At 37.1% G+C, this 21,859-nt stretch overlaps 1 protein-coding gene across 2 annotated transcripts in view; it reads right to left on the bottom strand.

Annotated features, from left to right (window-relative positions):
- Positions 1-21,859, bottom strand: part of PLA2R1 (phospholipase A2 receptor 1) — a 110,633-nt gene that overhangs the window by 22,211 nt on the left and 66,563 nt on the right. For both annotated transcript variants that reach the window (XM_059394050.1, XM_059394051.1), the window contains exons 12-20: positions 18,160-18,362; positions 16,138-16,283; positions 12,808-12,892; positions 10,469-10,601; positions 9,857-9,892; positions 9,214-9,371; positions 3,921-3,985; positions 3,564-3,667; positions 1,881-2,020 (exon numbers count right to left, since the gene is read on the bottom strand). In XM_059394050.1, coding sequence (XP_059250033.1) covers positions 1,881-2,020; positions 3,564-3,667; positions 3,921-3,985; positions 9,214-9,371; positions 9,857-9,892; positions 10,469-10,601; positions 12,808-12,892; positions 16,138-16,283; positions 18,160-18,362 — 1,070 coding nt within the window. The remainder of the gene's footprint in view (positions 1-1,880; positions 2,021-3,563; positions 3,668-3,920; positions 3,986-9,213; positions 9,372-9,856; positions 9,893-10,468; positions 10,602-12,807; positions 12,893-16,137; positions 16,284-18,159; positions 18,363-21,859) is intronic.

Genomic DNA, 21,859 nt, shown 5'->3' on the forward strand with positions numbered 1-21,859 from the left:
TCATGATCCCAGGGTCCTGGGATGGAGCCCTGCATTGGGCTCTCTGCTCGTCAGGGAACTTGCCCCCCCCCCCCCCTCTCTGCCTGCCTGTGATCTCTGTATGACTTGTGATCTCTGTCTGTGAAATAAATAAATAAAATCTTCAAAACTTAGTTTTCTGTTGAATACTTCCTATATTTTTTATATTGAAATGTATAACTGGTAGATTTTATAGTTTGGGAAAATAGGAATCAGACAGAAAATACTATTAAAAATGTATCTCAATACCATAAAGTTTTAGAAAACAACTATATTTTAGAAGATATCTCATAGTGCCACAGATTGTGTCATGGGGCTAATTCTTAAATTCTCTTATGAAATGACAACTGTAGGAAAGAGACAAGACTACCAGATTCAAAGGTCAGAAAACCTGAAGCTGATTCTCAACCTGACACTTATTTGCTGTGAAGTTTCAGAAAAAGCACACTATGTTATTACTCTTGGTCTTCTTATATATAAGAGGGAATAACAATTCTGTGTATTTAAACGATTAAATAAAATAAGATATATATCTATGATCACCTAGAAAAACTCTTAGCCACAAGGTGGAAGAAACCCAAATGTTCATTAATGGGTGAGTAGAAAAACAAAATATGGTATAAACATATAGTGGAATATTAGTCTCAAAAAGGAAGGAAATTCTGCAATATGCTCTAACATGGATGAACCTGGGGGACAATCTGTTTAGTAAAATAAACCAGTCACAAAAAGATAAATAATGTCTTATCTGTAGTATCTAAAGTAGTTACATTACTAGGAACAGAAAGTAGAATGGTGGTTGCCAGAGATTGGGGGAGGGAGAATGGAGGGTTATTGTTTATTGGATTTAGGGTTTCAGTTTTACAAGATGAAAAAGGTCTGCAGATTCATTGCATAACAATGTGAATATACTTAGCACTATTGTACTATACACTTAAAAATGGTTAAGATGGTAAACTCTATATTATGTGAATATTACCACAGTTTAAAAAAGCCAATGCCAAATATATATTAGGTGCTCATCAAATGCATGTAAAATCCAAATGGCCCCATATCACAAATTAACAATGAGAAGAAGTTCACGAAGAAGAGAAAAGGCTCTGCCATATGTAACTGAACATATGGATTGAAAACTGACTGTCCACAAAGAGCAATTTCTTATTAGCATATTAAATTATGACACAGTTTGGGCTTTTCCATTATCAAAGAATGAAATATTTATAATTTGGGATGCATTTTAATTACTTCCACCTAAGGCCTATAAAGTTATTTTATTATAAAGCATAAGAAGTGGAGGGAAAGTTTTGGCCTTAATTGGAGGCAGTATCAGAAATAATAAATCTGGTTTACAATATCCCCACTGGCAATTAAAAAAAAATTTCAATTCTGCATAGAAGCACCAGCTTTATGAGGCTCAAGATGACACTGACTGAGTTCCGTTATTAGTGGGTCAATTCACAAGGTGGGGCGGAGCTCTGTGCCTGCTCCAGGCAGGGAAGACACAAAAGGAGAAGATGCAGACTGTACCCTCTGGAGTTGACAGCTCATTTGGGGGCAGGGCCTAGTTACACAGGCTCACAGGCATCATGCCTAAAGAAACAGTCACACAGCACAATGAATGACTGTGTCAATAGCAAAAACTAAGTATACCAATGAAGGGTGGTGCCACGGCTGTTTCCTTATTCCTAGAGGTTTGCTCCTACCTACACTGAAAACTCTATCTTGAAAGTTGTGACCAAAAAAAATTCCAGGTCCTAATGGACAACTCCTGGTTTTTCAAAGCCACACCCACTCTTTGATTATGTTCTAAAATAAACATCTAAAAAACAGAAACAAAGGCAACATTTTGAAAAAGAATTTACCTTATAGTTAAAATATAGCCATCCTCTGGGACATGTTCCATGTTGTTTTGGGGTCTTTTCCTCTTTCTCTATGATCCAAACCTTCTTTCGCTTACAGATGCTAGGCATAGAAACGGAACACTCTTCAGTAGCCCATAGTCCTAGAAGAGTAAATGGGTTAGAAATGACATGGAACAATGCTGGCTCTTAGTAGGTGTTCTTTATCACATTATGACTGCTGATGGTTTATCATACTTTCTTTAATCTAGAAATTCAACTAAACTCCTAATGGTAGAGTTCTCTAACAATAAGAACAAACTGGGCAGGGTGCTAAATCAGTAAATCTAATTCAAGAATGTAGAAATTTTGCAAATGCAAAACAAACAAACAAACCCCAACTAACCAAAATACTACAGTTGAAATCACAGAACTGATTGAAATCCTGAGAATATTTGGTTTGATTAACAAAAGAATGCAGAGTAATATTTTTGTTTTAAAATATTCAACTTCAATATAAGGAGAAAAAATATTCTAAAACCATAAATGATCATTTCTAATTTATAATTCTTTAGCAAATACACAGTTTTGAAAAATTAACTCAGTAACTTCTAAGAAAGAAGCAGTTTTTGACACTGGCTCTTAAAAAAAAACAGGCATACATATACATGCCCTCAGGAAGATATATCCCAAAGTCCTTAGCCTCCTGGAAAATGTATTTTAATTTAGAAGAGCTCTATTTTCAGAGTAAAGGTTATAGAATGCATTTCATTAGCATTCAAGCTATAAATCCCAGAATAGGGCAAGGATGCATGTAAATTGCAAAGGCAGTTTCAGTTTTCTAGTGTGAGGGATATAAGCCAAAAAATGTTGGCATTTTGAAGGAGGGGCTGGAATGCTATTTTTAATGCAAAGTAGCTTCTAGTCTTCCAGAATCACAAAACAGCCTTTCTGTAGGCTGTTGTGACACCTGCTGGCAAAAGAGAGCTGATTAACAACGTGGTTTTTCCTTTTCTCTGCAGAAACCCTTACACTAAGGATTGCTTTCCATACTTATCCCTTTTCTGATTTGGGGCACAGGTTCCTTATAAATCCGTTAAAGGTCAGGAACATAATTACCTTTTATAGGATAGAAAGAGTGGGATGGATAACACTGTACTGATGGACTGAATTCAATTTAAAAACCCATCTTAAAGGTACATGTATTTCTAAATACAGCCTGCAAGTAGTTGGTGTTCTATGGCAAAAGCAGTTAGTGCCAAGTATTAAAAAAATACTGAACTCAATGAAAATTTTTCTTAAATGGGAAAGTGGGAGGAAATTCCAAGGGGTTAAAGTTCTGGCCAATTATAACTGAATCATGAAGAAGAGATTTTTAAAATGGGCCCATATTGAAATTTTTTAGAGGCTTGTATCTATCAGGCATATTTTTGACCAGTTTCACTCGGTCTATTTCTGGTGCTGTTCTGGTGCATGAGGAATGACTTGTCTGGTTGTAATTCATTTCCAAAAACATGAATGCTGGAATTAACTGTAGGAATGGCCATCCTTAACACTTAAGACTAATGAAACTCACCACATTCAATTAAAAAGCAAGCTAGCCAAACAAAACCTTCTCACTGAACTAATGCAATGAAAAGGAAACTTTAAGCCTTCTGAAAAATTTCAGTTTGTATTATAAACCTCAAAATGGATAAATAAAATAACCTGTTATGGATGAAATGAAGCCGCATCTCTGGCTCTGATTATTCGTAGATCCTTCTCCTCCTTCGTCCCAGTTCTGGTATATTACTGGCGCTCCATCTCTCCAGCTGTAGGTAAATTAAGAATTTTAGGGTCTTCTTTTATTCCGTATGTTTAATCTCCAACACCATTCTTGGAGTTCTGGGGTAATTTTTATTAAATTAAAAAGATACTCATATCTTTGTTTAGAGAAATGAAAATTTATAAGTTAAAGATAACATCTGACGGCTACTCAACAACTGATCACTAAAATCTCATCCAATCATTCTGCAAATAAAACCTGTCAAACAAAATAAAATGCAAATAGATCTAGTTCCATACCGAAATCCATCATTGGCTTTTTCTTCTTGAAGTCCAATCCACCAATTTACACCAAACTTTGATAGCTATTAAAGAGAAAAAAAAGAAAATGTCAGCTTTTATCCTACTTGTTTTCCCTTTTCACTATTAGGATTAATGGGGTTCCTGTTAATAGCTTTCTATTCTTCAGTATTTTACTCAATTATCTAAAGAAGAGTACACTAAGGCCTAGCATCTTGAGAGAACCCGAAACTTCATTATTTCCAAATAGTCCCTCCTCATTATGTAGGAAATTGGAATCAAATACTGAAAATCTTTCTTACAACGTTCCCGATGTATTTAAAAGTAAATTTTCTAACTCTCAAATAGGGCTTTAAGCAGTAGTATTGTAAAGTAAAATAGGATGTGGACTCCTTTTTTTTGACTAAATATTCAGTGGTTTCTCATCTCAGTGATTTATAGTTCACTGCATATGTCACACTGTTCGAAAAACAGTTCAAGGCACCAAGACATCAATAGTAAAAAGGATTTTGAATTTTTGGCATTAGCCTGATTGTTAAGCTTTTAAACTTGAGTATTAGCACCCTCCCCATTTTAATAGAGAGATACAAGATAGGACAAAGGAATACTACAGAACTTCCACTGCTTAAAAACCAGAAAATTATTTCTATATTTTACTAATTTTGTACCATTATTTATCACACAGATCTCAGTGCAATAAAGTATAAAATGAAACAGCATGTTCACGCAGGTGTGCGTGCACACACCCACACACACACACATTTCAGCAAATGTAATACTGGACTTATGACCCAGGAAATTGAAATTCCCTTTTTACCTATAAAAGAGGAAGAATCAGTAAGGATTTCTAAGACCTCTAAATCAATATACTTTATTGTGTGTATGTGAAATGTAACTTAATTTTTAAGCTAAAAACCTGTTAATTTGAAGGCATTGTATATTTAAATTCATACTTCATTTCTTCTGTAAAAATTGGAGAATACATGTTAAGATATCTGTATTTTTTTCCACATGAATGTTGGGTCATCATACAACAGAATCTAATAGCTTTCTAACATTTTAATTTATAAACAGATATTTTTATTCCTTGAACAGTGTGGCTGTCTGCTATACCAGCAATTTGAGAATAATGCAAGATGGAACAGCTATAATTTGGGATCCCTGAGGTGTTGTTTCATGGACATGTTCTTACATGCTGAATTTAGATTCCCATTGTCAGGCTTTGGAATGGGTCCATTGAGACTGGCTGTGAACTCAGTGGGAGAACCACAACAATTTCATTCAATCTAAAGAGGTCTCATGTGCGACAATAGTGGAAATCATGGCCTGCTTGTTCACTGCCCCAATTAAGGACCTCTAAAGAGAAATTATAACTACTACATGTTAAGTGACATATTTATTGCCACCTCAATTACAGCATGGTGATCCTCCACATGGCCCATCACAACCTGTTGTGATACGGAATAGAACCGCAAGCTAGAAGGACAAGCTAGAAGATTTCCAGCGTGAGAAAAGAATCCATGGTGAAAAATATAGGTGTTGTAAATTTTAGCTTAGGTATCAAATTACAAAAAAAAGACTGATTAATATTCTTTCATATAAAAAATGTAATATGACAACAGATTTCATAACATGAACTATATTTTATTACTGTCATTATAGATAGCATCATATGGGAAGAATACTTATTAAAAAATAAAATACAGCAAGAGGCAACATAATCTATGAAGTAACTGATCTATGAAATAATGTAAGGAAAAGTAACCTGTCATATGTTCAAATGTTTCCATCAAAAATAATCAAAACTAAGTTATTTTAAGGGTTTAAAACACTGTATTTTGGAGGATGACTAATATATTTGATATATTTTTGCTAGAAGTATTTAGATATGAAATTATTTTTTAAAAGATTTTATGTATTTATGCCAGAGACAGTATGAGAGAGAGAGAGAGAGCACAAGGAAAGGGTACAGAGGGAGAGGGAGAAGCAGGCTTCCTGCTGAGCAGGGAGACTGATGCAGGGCTCAGTTCTTGGACCCTGGCATCATGACCTGAGCCAACTGCAGTTGCTTAAGTGACTGAGCCACCCAGGTGCCCCTAGACATGAAATTAAAATAAGAAGGACTTGCAATTTTGAAATGCAAATATTGTACAATGCAGCATAAAAATGTTAGCGGATTAATTGGCTAGCAGTTCATGTTAAACAACTCCTAAAGTGCTTATGGCTTTTTACTGTTTTGGCTGAATCTACCCAAAATGACAGCTCAAAAAAGAAGTACTCAAAAAATTCACTCTCATCATGCCTGTGGCATTCTGTTATTCAAAGAGAAAATACTGACTAACCACTTTTTCAAGACAGAAACATCTTGTTTTAAAAAAATCTGCTTCAGATTTAAAAAATTGCACCCAGCTTTCTTTTTCAATAGTTAGTTCTTTTATTTTCCAACTAAATGCTATTTTTGCTTTTCACATTTCTGAGTTACTACTCTTTATAGGGAAACTATACAACACAAATGTAATACTAAAAATACTTAATTAGGGGCACCTAGGTGGCTCAGTCAAGCTTAAGCATCTGCCTTTGGCTCAGGGCAGGATCCCAGGATCCTGGGATTGAACCCCGCATTGGACTTGCTTCTCAGCAGAGTCCGCCTCTCTCTCTCTCCTTGCTGCTCATGCTCTCTCTCACTATCTCTGTCTCTCTCTCTCTCTCAAATAAATAAATAAAATCTTTAAACAATATTTAATTACTATTCTGATTCTTCCTGCACTCACAGGATAAGTATGCCACAAAAGTGAGTGGTATGATCTCTACATGTTTAGTTCCTCATCCTGGAATAAAAAGAATTTCTGGGCAGATTCATTCTAGTAGAACATTCATTGATATGGAATTGCTTACTCATGAAGTGTAAATGGTCACCATAAATGTCACTACTACCACCTAACACAGCCATAGATTATGTGATAATAAGAACTGCTTTGGGAATATACAGCTTTCTTCTTTCTAAATTGATACCCTTTTCCCGTAGCTCCCTTGCCCCTTTCCAGTCTACACATTTAAAACCATCCAGTAATTTTCTTTTGTAGTACAGTGTGGTGTTAGATCAGTCAGCTGCTCACCCATCATGCTGACAGAGCGTTCTGTATCAACATGGTTACAGACTGTGTTGCAATTTTGCCATGTAAGACACCACAAGGTTTGTCTGGTTTGATATCACAGCTAGGTCCAGGGTCGTGGCAGTAGCTCTCAAACAGCTAAACCCATAGATTTTACTATTCCCTTCTACAGGAGATATTAACCCTGCCATCCTCACTGGCTTGCCAACCACTAATAATTGGGAGAGTGAATTCAGGGAAAGGTGAAGAGAGGAGACCTGCCGATACTCCTAGGGGAGCTAAGCTCTCTTGGAAAGATCTAAAGAAGGTTTCATTGCTCATGTCTACAGAGCTGGCACCATCTTTTGGAGAGGGATTTTAGAACTCTTTTTGATTTTTATGTAACGAAGACATTGTGCTCTTATATTCCCCCTACACTGCCGTTCTGCTGCCAGCAGAAGGTTTTTAAATAACCCTGTAAGTCAGATGGCCTGGGTTCACTTCCAGATTCTATCACTTAGCTGCTGTGGAAGTAACCAAGTTGCTTCACCTCTTTGGAGTTTTAGCTTTCTTAACTGTAAAATGTACTAATAATAGACTTCCCACAGAGAGTCCTTGGAAAGATTGAATGCCATTAAATATTAGTACTGAGTGCAGTGCCAGACACAATTATAAGTATTGGCCAAAAATCAGTTCCATTTGAGACATGCACTTTGTCCTATCGATGGATGAACTGGTTTTCAGACATTGACCTGATGTCTTGTTATTGCCACTAGGAATGTTGTTTTGTTAAAGAAACAAACATATTTTCTGACATGCGGATGCTTAAAATGGATTTGGCTTGAGTGTTCCATTTATACTAGAGGAAGAGTGGTAAAAAAATTTAGCACACAAACTAATAGTGGGGAGTATCTTGTTTTTGTGGTTGGTCTATCACTGAGACTCTATAGGACTGTGGAGCTGTCACCCAACACCCCTGTTTTTCAGCTTTTTCCGTTACAACTCAGTAGTAGTCCTGACCTACCTGCACCTTGCAGACTGTCTATGCATCAAACAGGATTATAGAAATGGAAAAGGTCCATGAGCTGTAAGGGAAGACATTTCTCTTACATGCCAAGGATGCTTTAAATATACAGTTTCATTTTAACTATCAACTTACAAATGTAAAAAGATGATAGCTCAAGAAAGGATTCCTGGTGATTGTGAAATAATGTTAAATTATGGAAAAGAAAAAAAATTTTTTTCTTACTTTCAGAGATTTCCTAGGGAAAATGGGAGTGAGTTTCCCCCCTTGGTAACGTGTTGATAATTTGTGCATGTTGCTCCCTTTTCACTTACAATTATTTCCAGCTTTTTAAAAACAGAGACTCTGTCTTATTTTTGTGTTCTTGACATGTTTAGGTCTTTGACAAATATCACAATGCCTGACACATACCTATGCTCAATAAGCGCCTGTTGAAGAAATACACTGAAAACGTACACTATTCCTTGGTAGTTTGCTTCATTATTTAACAGGTTTTGTATTCTCCTTTCCAATTGGCCTAGCTCCTCAAAGATTGTCCAAGTCTTTATCTTAAATTGAAATGGAAAACCACTCCTTATAATTTTCTGAATACTGAGTCTTTATAGACTTAAAAGTACTATATTATTGTAAGTAAAATTCAACTTTGAAATAGTCATGCACATGAACCATCCCACCACCTCCCCGCCCCACATACACCTTGTCCCTCATGGCATTTATCTATTTATCTTTTAATAAAATATTATGTAATGCTATGGACTATATTGATTACAGTCTTTCTTCCCAGACTAGAGTATAAGCTCCCTTAGGGCAGGAATTTGGTCTATTTTAATCACTGATAGAGCCCCAGCCCTTAGAAGAGTAGACTCTGAATAAGTATGTGTTGGATGATTGGACGAGCCTCATTAAAGCAATAAAACTCTAGTTACTCATAACTGTTGCTCATAGAGCTATTGCTAATAGAGAATGAAGGTAAGTGAAATGATTGACCAACATAGTAAAGCTGTGTTTCCATTATTTTCTCTTAATTCCTATGACAGGAAGAAAATTAATTCTCAAAAATCTGTGGCTTTAAATGAAACTTAAATGTATGTCTGAATTCAAATTAAAAAAAAAATCCCCCCAATGACAGAAGAAGGAGCTAAGTTCTGAATTTCTCATGGTTAATTGAACTTAATACCGCTTTAATTTTGCTGTGGATAAATTCTTGCTCATGTGCAGAATGAATTGTGAGAAGATCACCACGCAGCCAGCTACAGACAAACTCAAAGGAGGGCCATTCTGCAGCATAGGTATGAAAAAGATACTCCGCATCCTGATAAAAGAGCCAGGGTGCATCTGAAAAACAACAAAAACAAAAAAACAAAAGCCAATGCAAATGCTACAAATTCCATTGACTGATATAATGCAGACAAATAGGCTATGCTATGACTGACCCCTAAATTTGTAATTTGGTCACTTAGCATTAAAAAAAAAGTGTGTGTGTGTGTGTGTGTTTGTGTATGTGTGTTATACATAAGTAAGTATATTTACACACACTTTACTAAGCATATAATTTGCTTATTTTCTTGTTTTTTCTCATCTAAGGAATTTCATTTGTATTGCAAGATCTGGGATAAAAGCATATTTTAAAATCACGTGTCACAAAATAGTGTTAAGCTATAATATAAATCTTTCATCATTTAATGACTTTTATTAATTTGACCATTAATTAATTTGAACAAATCAGTTCTAGGTTGACTTAAGTAATGGTATATAATGGTATATAATGGTATATAATGGCACGTAGTTAGAAATTCAAGAATTGCCAGGATAGTTCTTACCATACTGATACCAGGGTGGAATCTTGGGTCTCACATCTGCAAAGTGAAAGCAAATCACCTTGAGTGACCTTTCTTCACAAGGACGCCATCTCTGAATTACTTCAGCTCTAACCATGGTATTTTGTACTTTGCTTTTAAAGAGACCATTTCCAGGTATTTCGTGCTGTTTGAAATACGGTTAGTTCTCACACTTGAAGAGAAGGCTCACAAGAAGCCTCTGGTTAAAGAAGAAAGGATGCGAACACTTGTCAAGGGCCTACTCTGTGTCACAAATGGCGTTAGGTTCTTTCACTTACTCATTTGACAAGTAATTTTGTTTGCTTGTAATGTCACAGTGACATTTCTTCCGGGTTGTACGCGAAAAATACCATATTCCACAATAGAGTTGGTTATCCTCATTTCCTAGTAATTAAATTAGCATACTGCTCTCATGTTACTTTTCTCATTCCCTTGTAAGACATTCTTTGCTAAAATGGTTCAGTTTGGTTTGTCACGATGGTTGTTGGTACTGTAGTCCAGGATGTTTAAATCTTAGATTCTGTAACTCTTCACTTGGAAAAGTGCTGCAGATTATTAGAAAGCAACATATAGTGAAGATCTTAATATTTTTACCTCTTGGAATTTTGCATATCCATTCACGTTTGGAACTGCAGTGCAAGGGCAGCAATGTTTTATTTGCCTTATAAACAGCACAATTTCTTGCATCTTCTCCAAAATAAGTATTGTCTAAAAATGAAGAGACAACCTGCAGCAGATGAAGTTTGTTATTTCTTAACGATGATCCCCCACAAAAAGGTTCAAAAGATCAAAAGAGACATCTCTGTAAATAAATCACCACAGACTTCTGGAGGAAGCTTAAGAAATGTCTGGATAAGATTGCAGTTAAAGATTGGTCCACATTTGTGAAGAACAAACTAACCAAACTAGCATTTTTCCTTAAAGATGCTTTTTTTCTTAAAAAGAGGCAAGCAATTCCTTTCTCCAGAAGGAACAAATCAGACCCAGGCTTCCGAACTTTCACCGTTGTCTCACTGGCCACAACAGGCTAGCCCTGATACCCCTGGTACCCTGGGTAAACTTCTGGAAGGCTCTCATCTGTCAGATTTGGGTCTCATGTGTGATGTAGATTTCTTTCGCATATACACTAAGCTTTTAGTCTTTAATCACTAAATTCGAAATTATCGCTAGCTTTAATTGAGAAACTATCCAAAGCTTTCCATGTTTGGTCATGTGAGAGGGATGTTAAATAAAAATTTGGTCATCTCAATGATTTAACGGCTACCTGACAGAAGAGTGGATGGACCACAGGTAAAACCGGAGCAAAACTTTGGAAAAAAGAGGATATTTGAAACATTTATACTCCTCCTCAAACACGTACACAACTGCACAACAACTCCTTTAACTTAAAAATATGTAAGCTCAGATTTAGACAATAGTGGGAGTTTGAAGATTTGTTTTGTCCTGTAGGGAGTAGTAGTGAGCAACTCCATGCACTGCTTCATGGCTTTATCTCTGAACCAAACTTTACTCTGAACCAAACTGTCTATTCCTCTCAATCACTAATAAGATGGTTTTACTAAAACAAAAGGAAGCATTCTCAACCTCTATATAAAATCACATTTCATTTTCCAGGTGCCACACTAACATTAACTACCCAACTGTGCCATGTGGTGACTGCCATTTATGCCGCAGGAGGGCCTTGCTAAGTTTCTTTTGCTCTCTGGGCCTCAGTTTCTTTGATAGCATAGTAGATGGAGGGAGCACGTGATCTCTAAGGTCTCTTCTTGCTCTCGGGTCCTGATACCCTTCTCAGAGAAGCAGTGATGGAACAGAGGTGGAAATGTTTATGTGTGTATGTGTGTGTGTGTGTGTGTGTGTGTGTGTGTGTGTGTGTGATATGTTATATGTTTAACTAGCATATCCTTGTTATGTTTGTTTTCCACAGATCCTTGCCATAAATTTTCTCTAGTGGGGCTAGAGAGCATTTTTCTCTATTGATCTTTACTATTTCTAAGTTTGGCTGCTGATATTTCCCAGCTAGGAGATATAGCATCATGGCTTTGGAGGGCTGGGTCTCCTATGCATTATTTTAGGCAAACTCTGTAAGCATTCTAATAACCACTGCACGGAATCATTATAAGGGTGAAATGAGATCATGCGGCAGTGCGTTCAACCCTTGTCTGCAATATAATTTGGGCTCAATAAATAGGAGCTTCATTAAGTGCTCACTGCTGTCTCTTGTTGGCCTCCTAGTTCACAGGTGTAACTGAATACATTGATTTTGCATGTGTCCTCAGATGGATCTCATTTTAATCTGGGATATGGCTTCATTTTCCCCCTATCATCTTGAGGAAAATAGGAGAATTCCTCATTGCATATGAAAAAAAAAATGCCATAGTGACTTCCATCTTTCCTTCACAGAGGCTTTTACAAGTATGAGGCTGAAAGAAAAGCAAGTTTTTTCCCCCTAGCTGAGTAACTTGCTCTGGTTGAGAAAGAGAAGGTATTTCTAAGGCTGGCATCTGTCCTTTTAGAGGTAAACCAAAATGGTTCTTTTCATTGTGATCTGGACAAGGGTCCCACATTCCTATAATTAGGTGCTAAGCTAGAGAGGGAAGGTGGAGTAAAGAAAGCCCAATATTATTTTAAACAATAGTTGCTTCTTTCTCAAGACTTTTCACTTGGGAGACAGTTTGGGGAGTTTTGGAGATTTTGATTCCTTTCTAGGATGAGATTCTACAGCTGGCCTCTGAACTATATGGTTAGTGAATGTTTCTCAGGACTTTGCAGAAATATCTCCTATGGTACCAAGATCTGGTACAGTTTTTGATCTGGGTCTGAGTCACAGGAAATACAGTCATTACTTCCAGGTTCTCTTGGTTGGTTGACCAAAGTGTTCCAGGGCCCCCTTAATGAATTCACTTCCTTGTCTTCAGTTTGGAAAAACTTACAGGAGTCCCATCAGCCCACTCCCACGAGCCAGCATTCAGTGGGTTTCTTTTATTAAATCCAATCCAAAACTGCCTTTCTTCTGTCCTGTGAAGAGAAAAACAAAACAAAACCCTTGGCTCTTCCTACTGAATTCACAATATAATGTAATAGGCTTAAGAAATATTTTGAAGTATTTATGTGCACAGGAAACAGCTGATACTCCTGGCAGGATTGATCAGTCAGTAAACATTTATTGAGCATTTCCTATATGCAAAACCTGAGCTATGAGATGAATGTAGAGAAGATTAGCCTGGCTTCCTATTTCTCTTGGCTTGTATGGTGTGCTCACTGGCGACATACAGTTGGGGGAGAAGTTAGCCTATATTGAGAACACTGCTTTCTCATGTTCATTAGGAATGGCTACACACTTTAAGCAGAATAAGAACACATGAAAGCAAATTGGTAAGAAATTTTGGATGGTCTTTTTCCCTAGAGGACTTTTTACTACTTTGCTATGTGTATTTACCACTCTCCTATGCTTCGATTTGTTGCTTTTTTTGTCAAATGTTCATATATTCTTTGGAAGTTAATTGCTATCACCCCCTTTAACAAAAGGTACACAGCAGATTTTGGTTCTTGTTTTTTCAGATCCCAACATAAATAATTTCGCAGCAAATCAGTCTAAGGCACAGTAGATTAACTTCAGTAGTCACCACTGGTTTAGACTTGGTGAGAATCCCCACAGAGAACCATCTTTCCTCCAATTAGGCAGAGGACAAATACATCAAACCACAGAGTACTCAATAAATCAACCAATAAAGTCTAATTGTACAATGAACCATCTCACTAAGATAATTTTCTGAGAATAATTTGGAGAATTAAAGATTTAAAAGATTCAGAAGTCATGACAGATGCTTTATTTTCGTTAGTGCAATGAAGCAAGCCTATTCTGAAGCAACTTCTTCTCAGATATGTGAGCTATTGTGCCTGAACAATACAAATGAAAGGAAAATATGACTTAGAAATCTGTGAGATCATTGGGGCCCGGTTGGTGATTGCCATTATTGCAATTTACAGTTTGCAAGGTTGTGGAGGGGAGAGTGCTGCCTTAAGGTTAAGCCAGGTATCTTAACATCCGTGACCTAGGCTGGGAATTCCTATCACTCTCCTGCCTTGAGAACTTTTTATTTCTTTCCTTACTGAGTTCAGAGTTCTACATTTTTCCTGAAATGTATTGGCTTCTAAATGGTATTAATTTTCTCTTCATCAGTTTGCTGTAATTGTATAATTTTTAATAATATGATAAATAATAAAATAGAAATTTAAAAGCAGTGCCATAAGAAGCAGCATGCATGCTACTATGACAACTGGTTTATTTGCTATAATCAAGCATGAGATTTTGTTAAATTCCTGGAAGTCTGGATACAAAGTAATACAGCTTTTCTGATTAAGTGCTAAAGATTAATAATTTGATAGATGCTTGGAATTAAATTCCACAAGAAATTTCAAGAGTGTGAACTTACATAAATAGAAACGACAGAATGATATTTGATTTTACAGCAAATTTGGAAGCAGTTTGCTTGTGGTTATTTCATATAGCAAACCTCACTATGCTCAAGTATGAAAGGATGTTTTGCAAGGGGCTAAAGTCATGAAGCAAAGTTACAACTTAGGATGATGGAGACTATCCCATATCCCTTAAATCTGTGGCCCCACACCAGACTTCGAGTCCAATAATCAGGAAGCCTCTTGAACTTTTCTTCAGTTTCAGAGAATCTGACTCAGCAGCTCTGGTGTGAGACCAGAGTGCTCCGTGTCAAAAGGTGTCCCAAATGAGTGTGAGAATCAGCCAGATTTGGGAAACATGGTTTAGGTCAGCATTTCCCACAGAGACTAACAGTTCCATGGGATGTTGATAAGTGTCCTCAAAAAAAGAGGCTTGAGGCTTCCTTCTGGAAGCTTTTACAATGCTAAAGCATATGGCAAATATCCAGGTTTGTGCCTTTTTTTGCAAACATATTTGACCATTTTCCCCCAACAGTACTCTGTAAGACTCATATGGGGAGATGTTGTCAAAGTCTCCTACTGTTAAGGTCATTACTGTAGAGACTAGAGGTGAATAGTTTGATAGATAATTGCATATTAATCTTCATTTGGAGTGTCCTAAAGGAAACTTAAGGGGAAGGCCAGGATTTTCCTCAAAAAATAGTTTGGGATTTTCTCTGTAATTCAGGCAAGTGTTTCATTGAGACTCCAGATTTCCAGAGCTTGGAGCATAGTACCTGGTGTTACATTTGTTTTTATTAAATAAATGTATAGAGCCATGGAACCATAGTGCCTTGGGGCAGGACTTTTGTCTGTCTTGTCTATTGCGTTCTCTAGCCAGTTCTGCAATATAAAAGTACCCCTCCCATGGGAGATAGTCCAAAAATGTATGCTAACTGACAAGAACATTTGAGATAAAGAAGCCAGTGGATGAGAAGATTCACTAAAAGAGAACATAATGGCTGTCCTCAAATATTCAAAAATACAGTCCACTTGATCTGTATTGCTCTGTACTAGAAAGTTGATCTTTGAACTCAGCCTCCAACAACGGAATGGGTTTTCTCCCAAATAAGGAGCACTCTGAAAGGAATTATGCAGATAGTAGGTGACCACAGCAATATAGTGGAAGGAATTTTTTGCACTGGGTAAAAGGTAGCACAAGACTTCTACATTTCTTCAAATTTAAATTACATTAATTTTCTAACTCCATGTAATTCAAGATTCTGAAACTCACAAGATCAATACTGACAAGTGAATGCCTATTTCCTCAAATGTAAAATTAGGACCTGGATTGAATTTTGGTTTTTTTTTTTTTTTCTATCAGTGGGACTTTTTTTTTATTTTTCCCAAACAAAATCTTACATGGACTTCTATTGTATAAAAAATAAGCAGAAGTGGAGCTGGTGATCAGTGATGGAATTAGGGCCTCTTCCCACTTGGTCCCCTCCTGGTCTTGGGGTTCCAGGACTCTCAGGATCCTCAGACAACACTTTGAAAATCATGGGGTTAGATAATTTGAGTTTGGCAGAAAAGCCCTAAAATTCTGATTCGAGGTACATAGGAAAGATTTCAAATATCAAAACGGTTGCCACTTTGTTCTTTGTTTTATGGAATGAGAACTTGGTGCAATATAAATGTAAGACCATATGTATATATTTTTCTTTCACAACTAATGGCTAGTTGGTTTTAGGCTTAAAACAAATACTTGAGATTTTAAACAAATATCTGGGATACTCATTCCTAATAAGTCATTACTGGGAAATAGAAAATTTGATTACATTTTTTCAAAATTAACAAGTATTTACCTATTAAATTTTGAATGTAAAAGCTCATTCACAAAATTCTCTTCCTCAATATGGGCAAAGCTTGCAAGGTGAGCACCAAATTCTTCACAAAATGCTTCTGCTTCTCTCCATGTTCTTTTCATCAGGACTTTTTCACTATGAAATACCTGGTTTAGTAGGACAAAAAAAAGTTGACACTATCATGGCTAAGGTGAGGCTGTTTAATTCTGGACAAGAAAATAACAGTATTATAATTGTCATTATTCTATATTAAACGCTTGACCCAGTAGGGAGAAATAACATTTATTGAACTAGAATGTGTCTATGCTTCGTAAAACTATCTCATTTTATTCTCACAACAAATTCACGAGGAGGATATAATGAGCTCAATTTTATAAATAAGGTCCTTGAGGACTCTTTTTTTCCCTCTAAATTTCCTGTAACTGGCATATACATGTCCCTAGATAAATGTTTGTTAAGCGATGAGGTCAGGCTATGAGAGATTACAAATTTCTAGTCACACAGCTACAAACAGGCAGAGCTCGCGTCCGATTTGGTGCTCCTTGCTTCAAGGGTCCATGAATTTCTATCTCACCAGATTGCCTTCAGACAAATTAGAATTGGCGGAATGATCATGAATCTGGCTGACTTACAGTAGGGAATGAGAAATGAGACCTGGGAACTAGGGCAGGTATATTACTAAGGTCGTTGGGTCTTTGCTGTGCCTAAATTCTCTGCTGTTTCTCAGCTGTCTTCACAGTAGCTGGAAGATGTCTATCAAATGAACAGTCTGCTTCTGACTTTATATAGGATCAAGGGTGAGGGTCCAAAACACAGAACTCCAGATCCGAGGCCTCTGTGCCCTCCTTGTTTTTAACTGCCTGACATTATGCCAGTGTCTCTGATGCTAGGCAGGCACCCTGCCGCCAGGCTTCACCAGACTCTGATTTGCTGTGACCAGAATGAATAGCTTTCCCAGTCCTGCGGGCCACAGCACAGCCTTTCCATCTTTTATTTTTTTTTTTATTTTAAATTTTTTATTTTTTATAAACATATATTTTTATCCCCAGGGGTACAGGTCTGTGAATCACCAGGTTTACACACTTCACAGCACTCACCAAATCACATACCCTCCCCAATGTCCATAATCCCACCCCCTTCTCCCAAACCCCCTCCCCCCGGCAACCCTCAAAACTTACCTTCTCTGGGAACCCTTTCTTGAATCACTTAAAATTCATCAATCCCACCACCATGCCCATCAAAAATACCATACATTTGTTGACATGTCAGGGTCATATATAGTAGGAAAAACACTGGAATGGGGGTCCCAAGACCAGGGATTTATTCCAACTCTGTCAATAAATGATGGTGATCTTGGGCAGATCACTTCATCTTGCTGCCTCAGTTTGCTCACTTCTAAGGTTTAAATTACTGCTTTGTGAGATCACTTTTACCTGATGAATTTATTGTAGGATTGTACATGTGTACATTAAATTGAATGCATTCACAGATGTTTCATGACAAGAAGATTGTAAGTACTGATTTATATCTAGGATTTAAAAGTGATATGCAAAAAGATGTTTCTTCACACATTTTTTCACATGTGTATAAATACAAACACATGCATATATATCAACTGTATGTTTTAATTTGTTTGATCCTCAGGTGTCTGGCAAGCTGCAAAAGCTATTTTTAGCAGCAGAATGGTACTATTCCATAACAAAGACTATTCATTTTCTTACAATCTATGGAATTGTACCATTTCAATACCCAATGAACATCTGCCTTGTTCATTTGGTACTATGCAGTAAGAAAAATATTGACATTAGTCTTCAAGAAGAGAGCCTCAGTATCTCCAGGGATACATCAGTCTTTTGAATTAAAATTATTTTGGAATATAACTGAAAAGACAAAAGCGGTCAACATATATTAAGTAGCTGCTCTGTGTCAGGCACTGTTCTGGAGTAAGGGAATTTGGGATACATGGACCAAACTGAAATAATGTTCATCCCATTGAGAATGCCTCGGTACCCTTGGCATCACCTTGAAGCAGCTGGCCAACCCAGGCTCTGATTCCCAGTCCAAGTAGCAGGAGTGAAATGGCCATCTTTCTTCCTGCTCCGTTTTCTCCTGTTTTCCCACTGGCTGCTTACACAGGGACATTGCCTTAAAGTGTTTACAGTCCTTCACTTCCCAGCGACCAGGCGGACTATTTCCTCGCATGACAACACAACCACCACTGTAGCCTAAAAGCAGAAAACAACACTTTTGAATACCAAAATGACTAGAACATTTTGTCCTTAGAAGACAGGTCTTTAGAGTGTTGCACAATTGACATCTCATAATGAAGCACCCACATGAGAACAAGAAAGATGAAAAAGAAAGCTTTCTTAACAGGACTGTCTCATTTCTTTTCTTTTTGTCTTTGGAGAAAGAATAGAAGATGGATAAGTGAGGGAAGAGAGACTGTGGAGACTGGACTTTAGACCTTTGGAGCTCAGATGCCAAATGATAGGAAACTAGGCACTGTTCAACCTGGGACTAAAAAATCCCCAATATTCAATGAAATCCCCAATATTTCAAGCAAATGCCAACATTCCTCTACTTTCAATTATGGAGCTTTTTTTTCCCTAACTATGCAGAGAAAAATTCAGCCTACCATTTACTGAACACTTACTCTGTATACTGTGCTTTGAAAGCCCATTGTGAAAAATCAACAATGAAAAATGCATAGTGGTTATTCTATGAGAAATATATTTGACAGGGAAGATACATAAATGATGGATTCAAGGCAGATTGCAAGGTACATAACAGAAAGCCAAACTACAAACCATGGGAGAGTGGAGAGAATGAGATAATTCTGTATGGGGTGAAACTCTAGAATAAAGGCAGACATTAAGGAAAATGGAAAGACCATCTAGTTCTGAATGAAGCTCTATTCTTTTGTGTATGTTTGAACATACTGGAAAATGAACCATATTTTTCCATAGAAACAATTTCAATGTTAAGAAGTTCATTTGTCATCAAATCTGTATAACTCATAGGACAGTGAAAAAATATACCTCAAATTTCAGTGAATAGTAGAAAACAATCCCATTCCAAAAACGGAATACAAATTGAGTAAGAATGAACCTTTTTTCTTAAAGCCAAAGTGACCATTCATTTATCTAAATAAAATTAAACAACAACAAAATTGAGCCTCTATATCTACACATCAGCCTATTCTGTATATTGGCTACTAGAGATAGAAGGACAAAGCAAAATAAAACAAGCAAAACTCAACTCTTATTTTAGCACAGAGGAGGCACAGACACAAACATTTAGTTGCATTGAACATAATGTTGATGTACTATACTAGAGTTCAGATTTCTGTTGGAGATTCTAGAAGGGGTGATAGAGACTACCTCAGGATATCAGTAAAGGGTTTGCAGGAAGTGACATTTGAACTGAATTTTGAAGGACGAAAAAGAGAAAAGAATTTTCAAGGGGTGCTGGTAAAAAAAAAAAACCAAAAACAATTATAGATGGAACATCTGAAGACTGATGACTTGGGGCCTGAAGGCACTTAAAAATATAGTCACTTGGTACTAAATATTTGTCTTGCTTAATTTCCTTCACAAGGAATGGCTTCAATTTTTTTTTCCCCATACAGAGCAACTGACTTTATCCTTGTCAGCAATGGGTGGTTATTTTATGCTCACAGAAAGATAAAGAGAGGGGGAGTGAGAAGAAAGAAGACAGAGGAAGACATACAAAGAGCCTCTCTTAAAGGGTTGGAAAAATTTGTGCAAAAAGAGAATGAATAAAGGTGCTAAAGAACCAGTGTCTGTGTCTTCAACAATCCTGAGCTCACGTCCCATGTTAGACACCATGCCTCACAGCCATCAGCAAGAAGGTCACAGTCCTGTGTGGGTGTCCATGCTGATGTGTCAAAGAGACCCACAAAAGTGAAAGTGATCAGTAGTAAACAAGAAAACATGACTAGTATACTTGCATAGAAGAGAAGGAAGTCAAGAGAAAGAGTTGGTCCATACAAAGGCCATCAGTCTGCTCCATTGGCCAGAACAGCTAGTTTGTGTTAAAGCTGAATAAATGATTGGGGGCCACGCAAAGGAGAAAGATTATAGTGTGTAAGTGCAACCTTCCAGGAATGGAGATTTGCAATCCTGTTCAATGTAATTTTGTGTATGTGCTGCTGAAGCGAGCACTTGTTCAATGTAATTTTGGCATGCAGCTCACAATCTAGCTGGTCATGAACAATAGAGGAGATGCCGCATACTCTGTGTGATGAAGTCCTAATGAAGTCGAACTGTGAAAATCCACATGGAAGCCCCAGAGGTAATATGCCAATGAGATTGTTTTAGTTGAAGGAGCAGGGTAAATAGGTACTCCCTCTCAATGCCTCCATCCTTCCTTCCCCAGCAACTTTTGAGTTGGAGCCTGAAGTCTGGAGTTCTAGTCTCAGTACAAATACTTAGTAACTCAAAACTCAAACAAGTTAATTAATCACAAAAACCCTTATCTAAAATGTGGGGATAATAATTCCTTTTCTCCTCTCTGGTTTTTGTGAAGATCAAGCAGGATAATGTATTTAAAAGCACCCTGAAAGATAGGAAGGGCTAAAAACCATCCCCAAGATGTTGCTTCTGTTCTTATTTTGACTTTTCATTACAAAAGCTGGGTTTTGTGGCAGGAGTTCTGCCTGCATGTTCAAAGAATTTTTTAAAAGTTCGAATCAGCAAGTTTGAAATGTAATATACTTTTTTTTGTTGGTCTTGCATTTTGTTTTTACTTTTTCACATCAGACAATGATTAAATAGCTCTGGTTTTAGATACTATAGATACTCAACTCATCTTCATTAGTGGAGAAGGAGATGTTTGTGAACTGCTATGAAGATGAAAAGTGCTGTAGGAGTGTTATTGGTATTCTAAAGTGGTTAACTTAATGGAACATTTGACCCAAATTTTAGAGGCTCAGCCCCAAAGAAGCAGTAAAGTGGTGTAATAAAGGGAGACTGGGCTAAGGGAGATATAAACCGAATTTATAATCTTGTATTGTGGGTATGCTTGCAAAAGCCAAACAATAAAGGTAGGGCGTGGGAAAGAGTGGAGGGTGTTTTTCTCCCCGAGAAATTGTTCTCAAATTCAATAACTCATTTCCCATTGGAGAAGAAAAAACTATCATCTTATTCCTCAGTGGTGAATCTCACATTTAAACTGATTCTCCTTACCTGCCTTACCCTCCCTCTGTTCCCCTTCAGTCTCTCCATGAAACATGAATGGGATAACTTTAGGTTGATTAAGACATTCCAATTCACTATTCTAGTCCTTTCCATTTGGCAAAGCTATCTAACCATATAAATTGAACTGAGCTGGGAAAGCCTCCATCCTTTAGCTCTCTGGTCAAATACCTGAAAGTAGACAAATGAAATCTATTTGTGGCCTCAGGGTAGGAGAGAACTGTAGCTGGGCCTTCAGAGCCTCTGGACAATCATTTTATTTGAGTCTGTCTAGTTATTTTCCCATCCTGCAATAATCCTTTCACACCCTTACTTCTTATTTTTTTTTAAAGATTTTATTTATTTATTTGACAGACAGAGATTACAAGTAGGCAGAGAGAGAGAGAGAGAGAGAGAGGAGGAAGCAGGCCCCCTGCCCAGCAGAGAGCCCGATGCGGGACTCGATCCCAGGACCCTGAGATCATGACCTGAGCCGAAGGCAGAGGCCCAACTCACTGAGCCAC

Source organism: Mustela nigripes, chromosome 3 (genome assembly GCF_022355385.1).
Source record: "Mustela nigripes isolate SB6536 chromosome 3, MUSNIG.SB6536, whole genome shotgun sequence".
In the NCBI taxonomy this organism is placed as follows: domain Eukaryota; kingdom Metazoa; phylum Chordata; class Mammalia; order Carnivora; family Mustelidae; genus Mustela; species Mustela nigripes.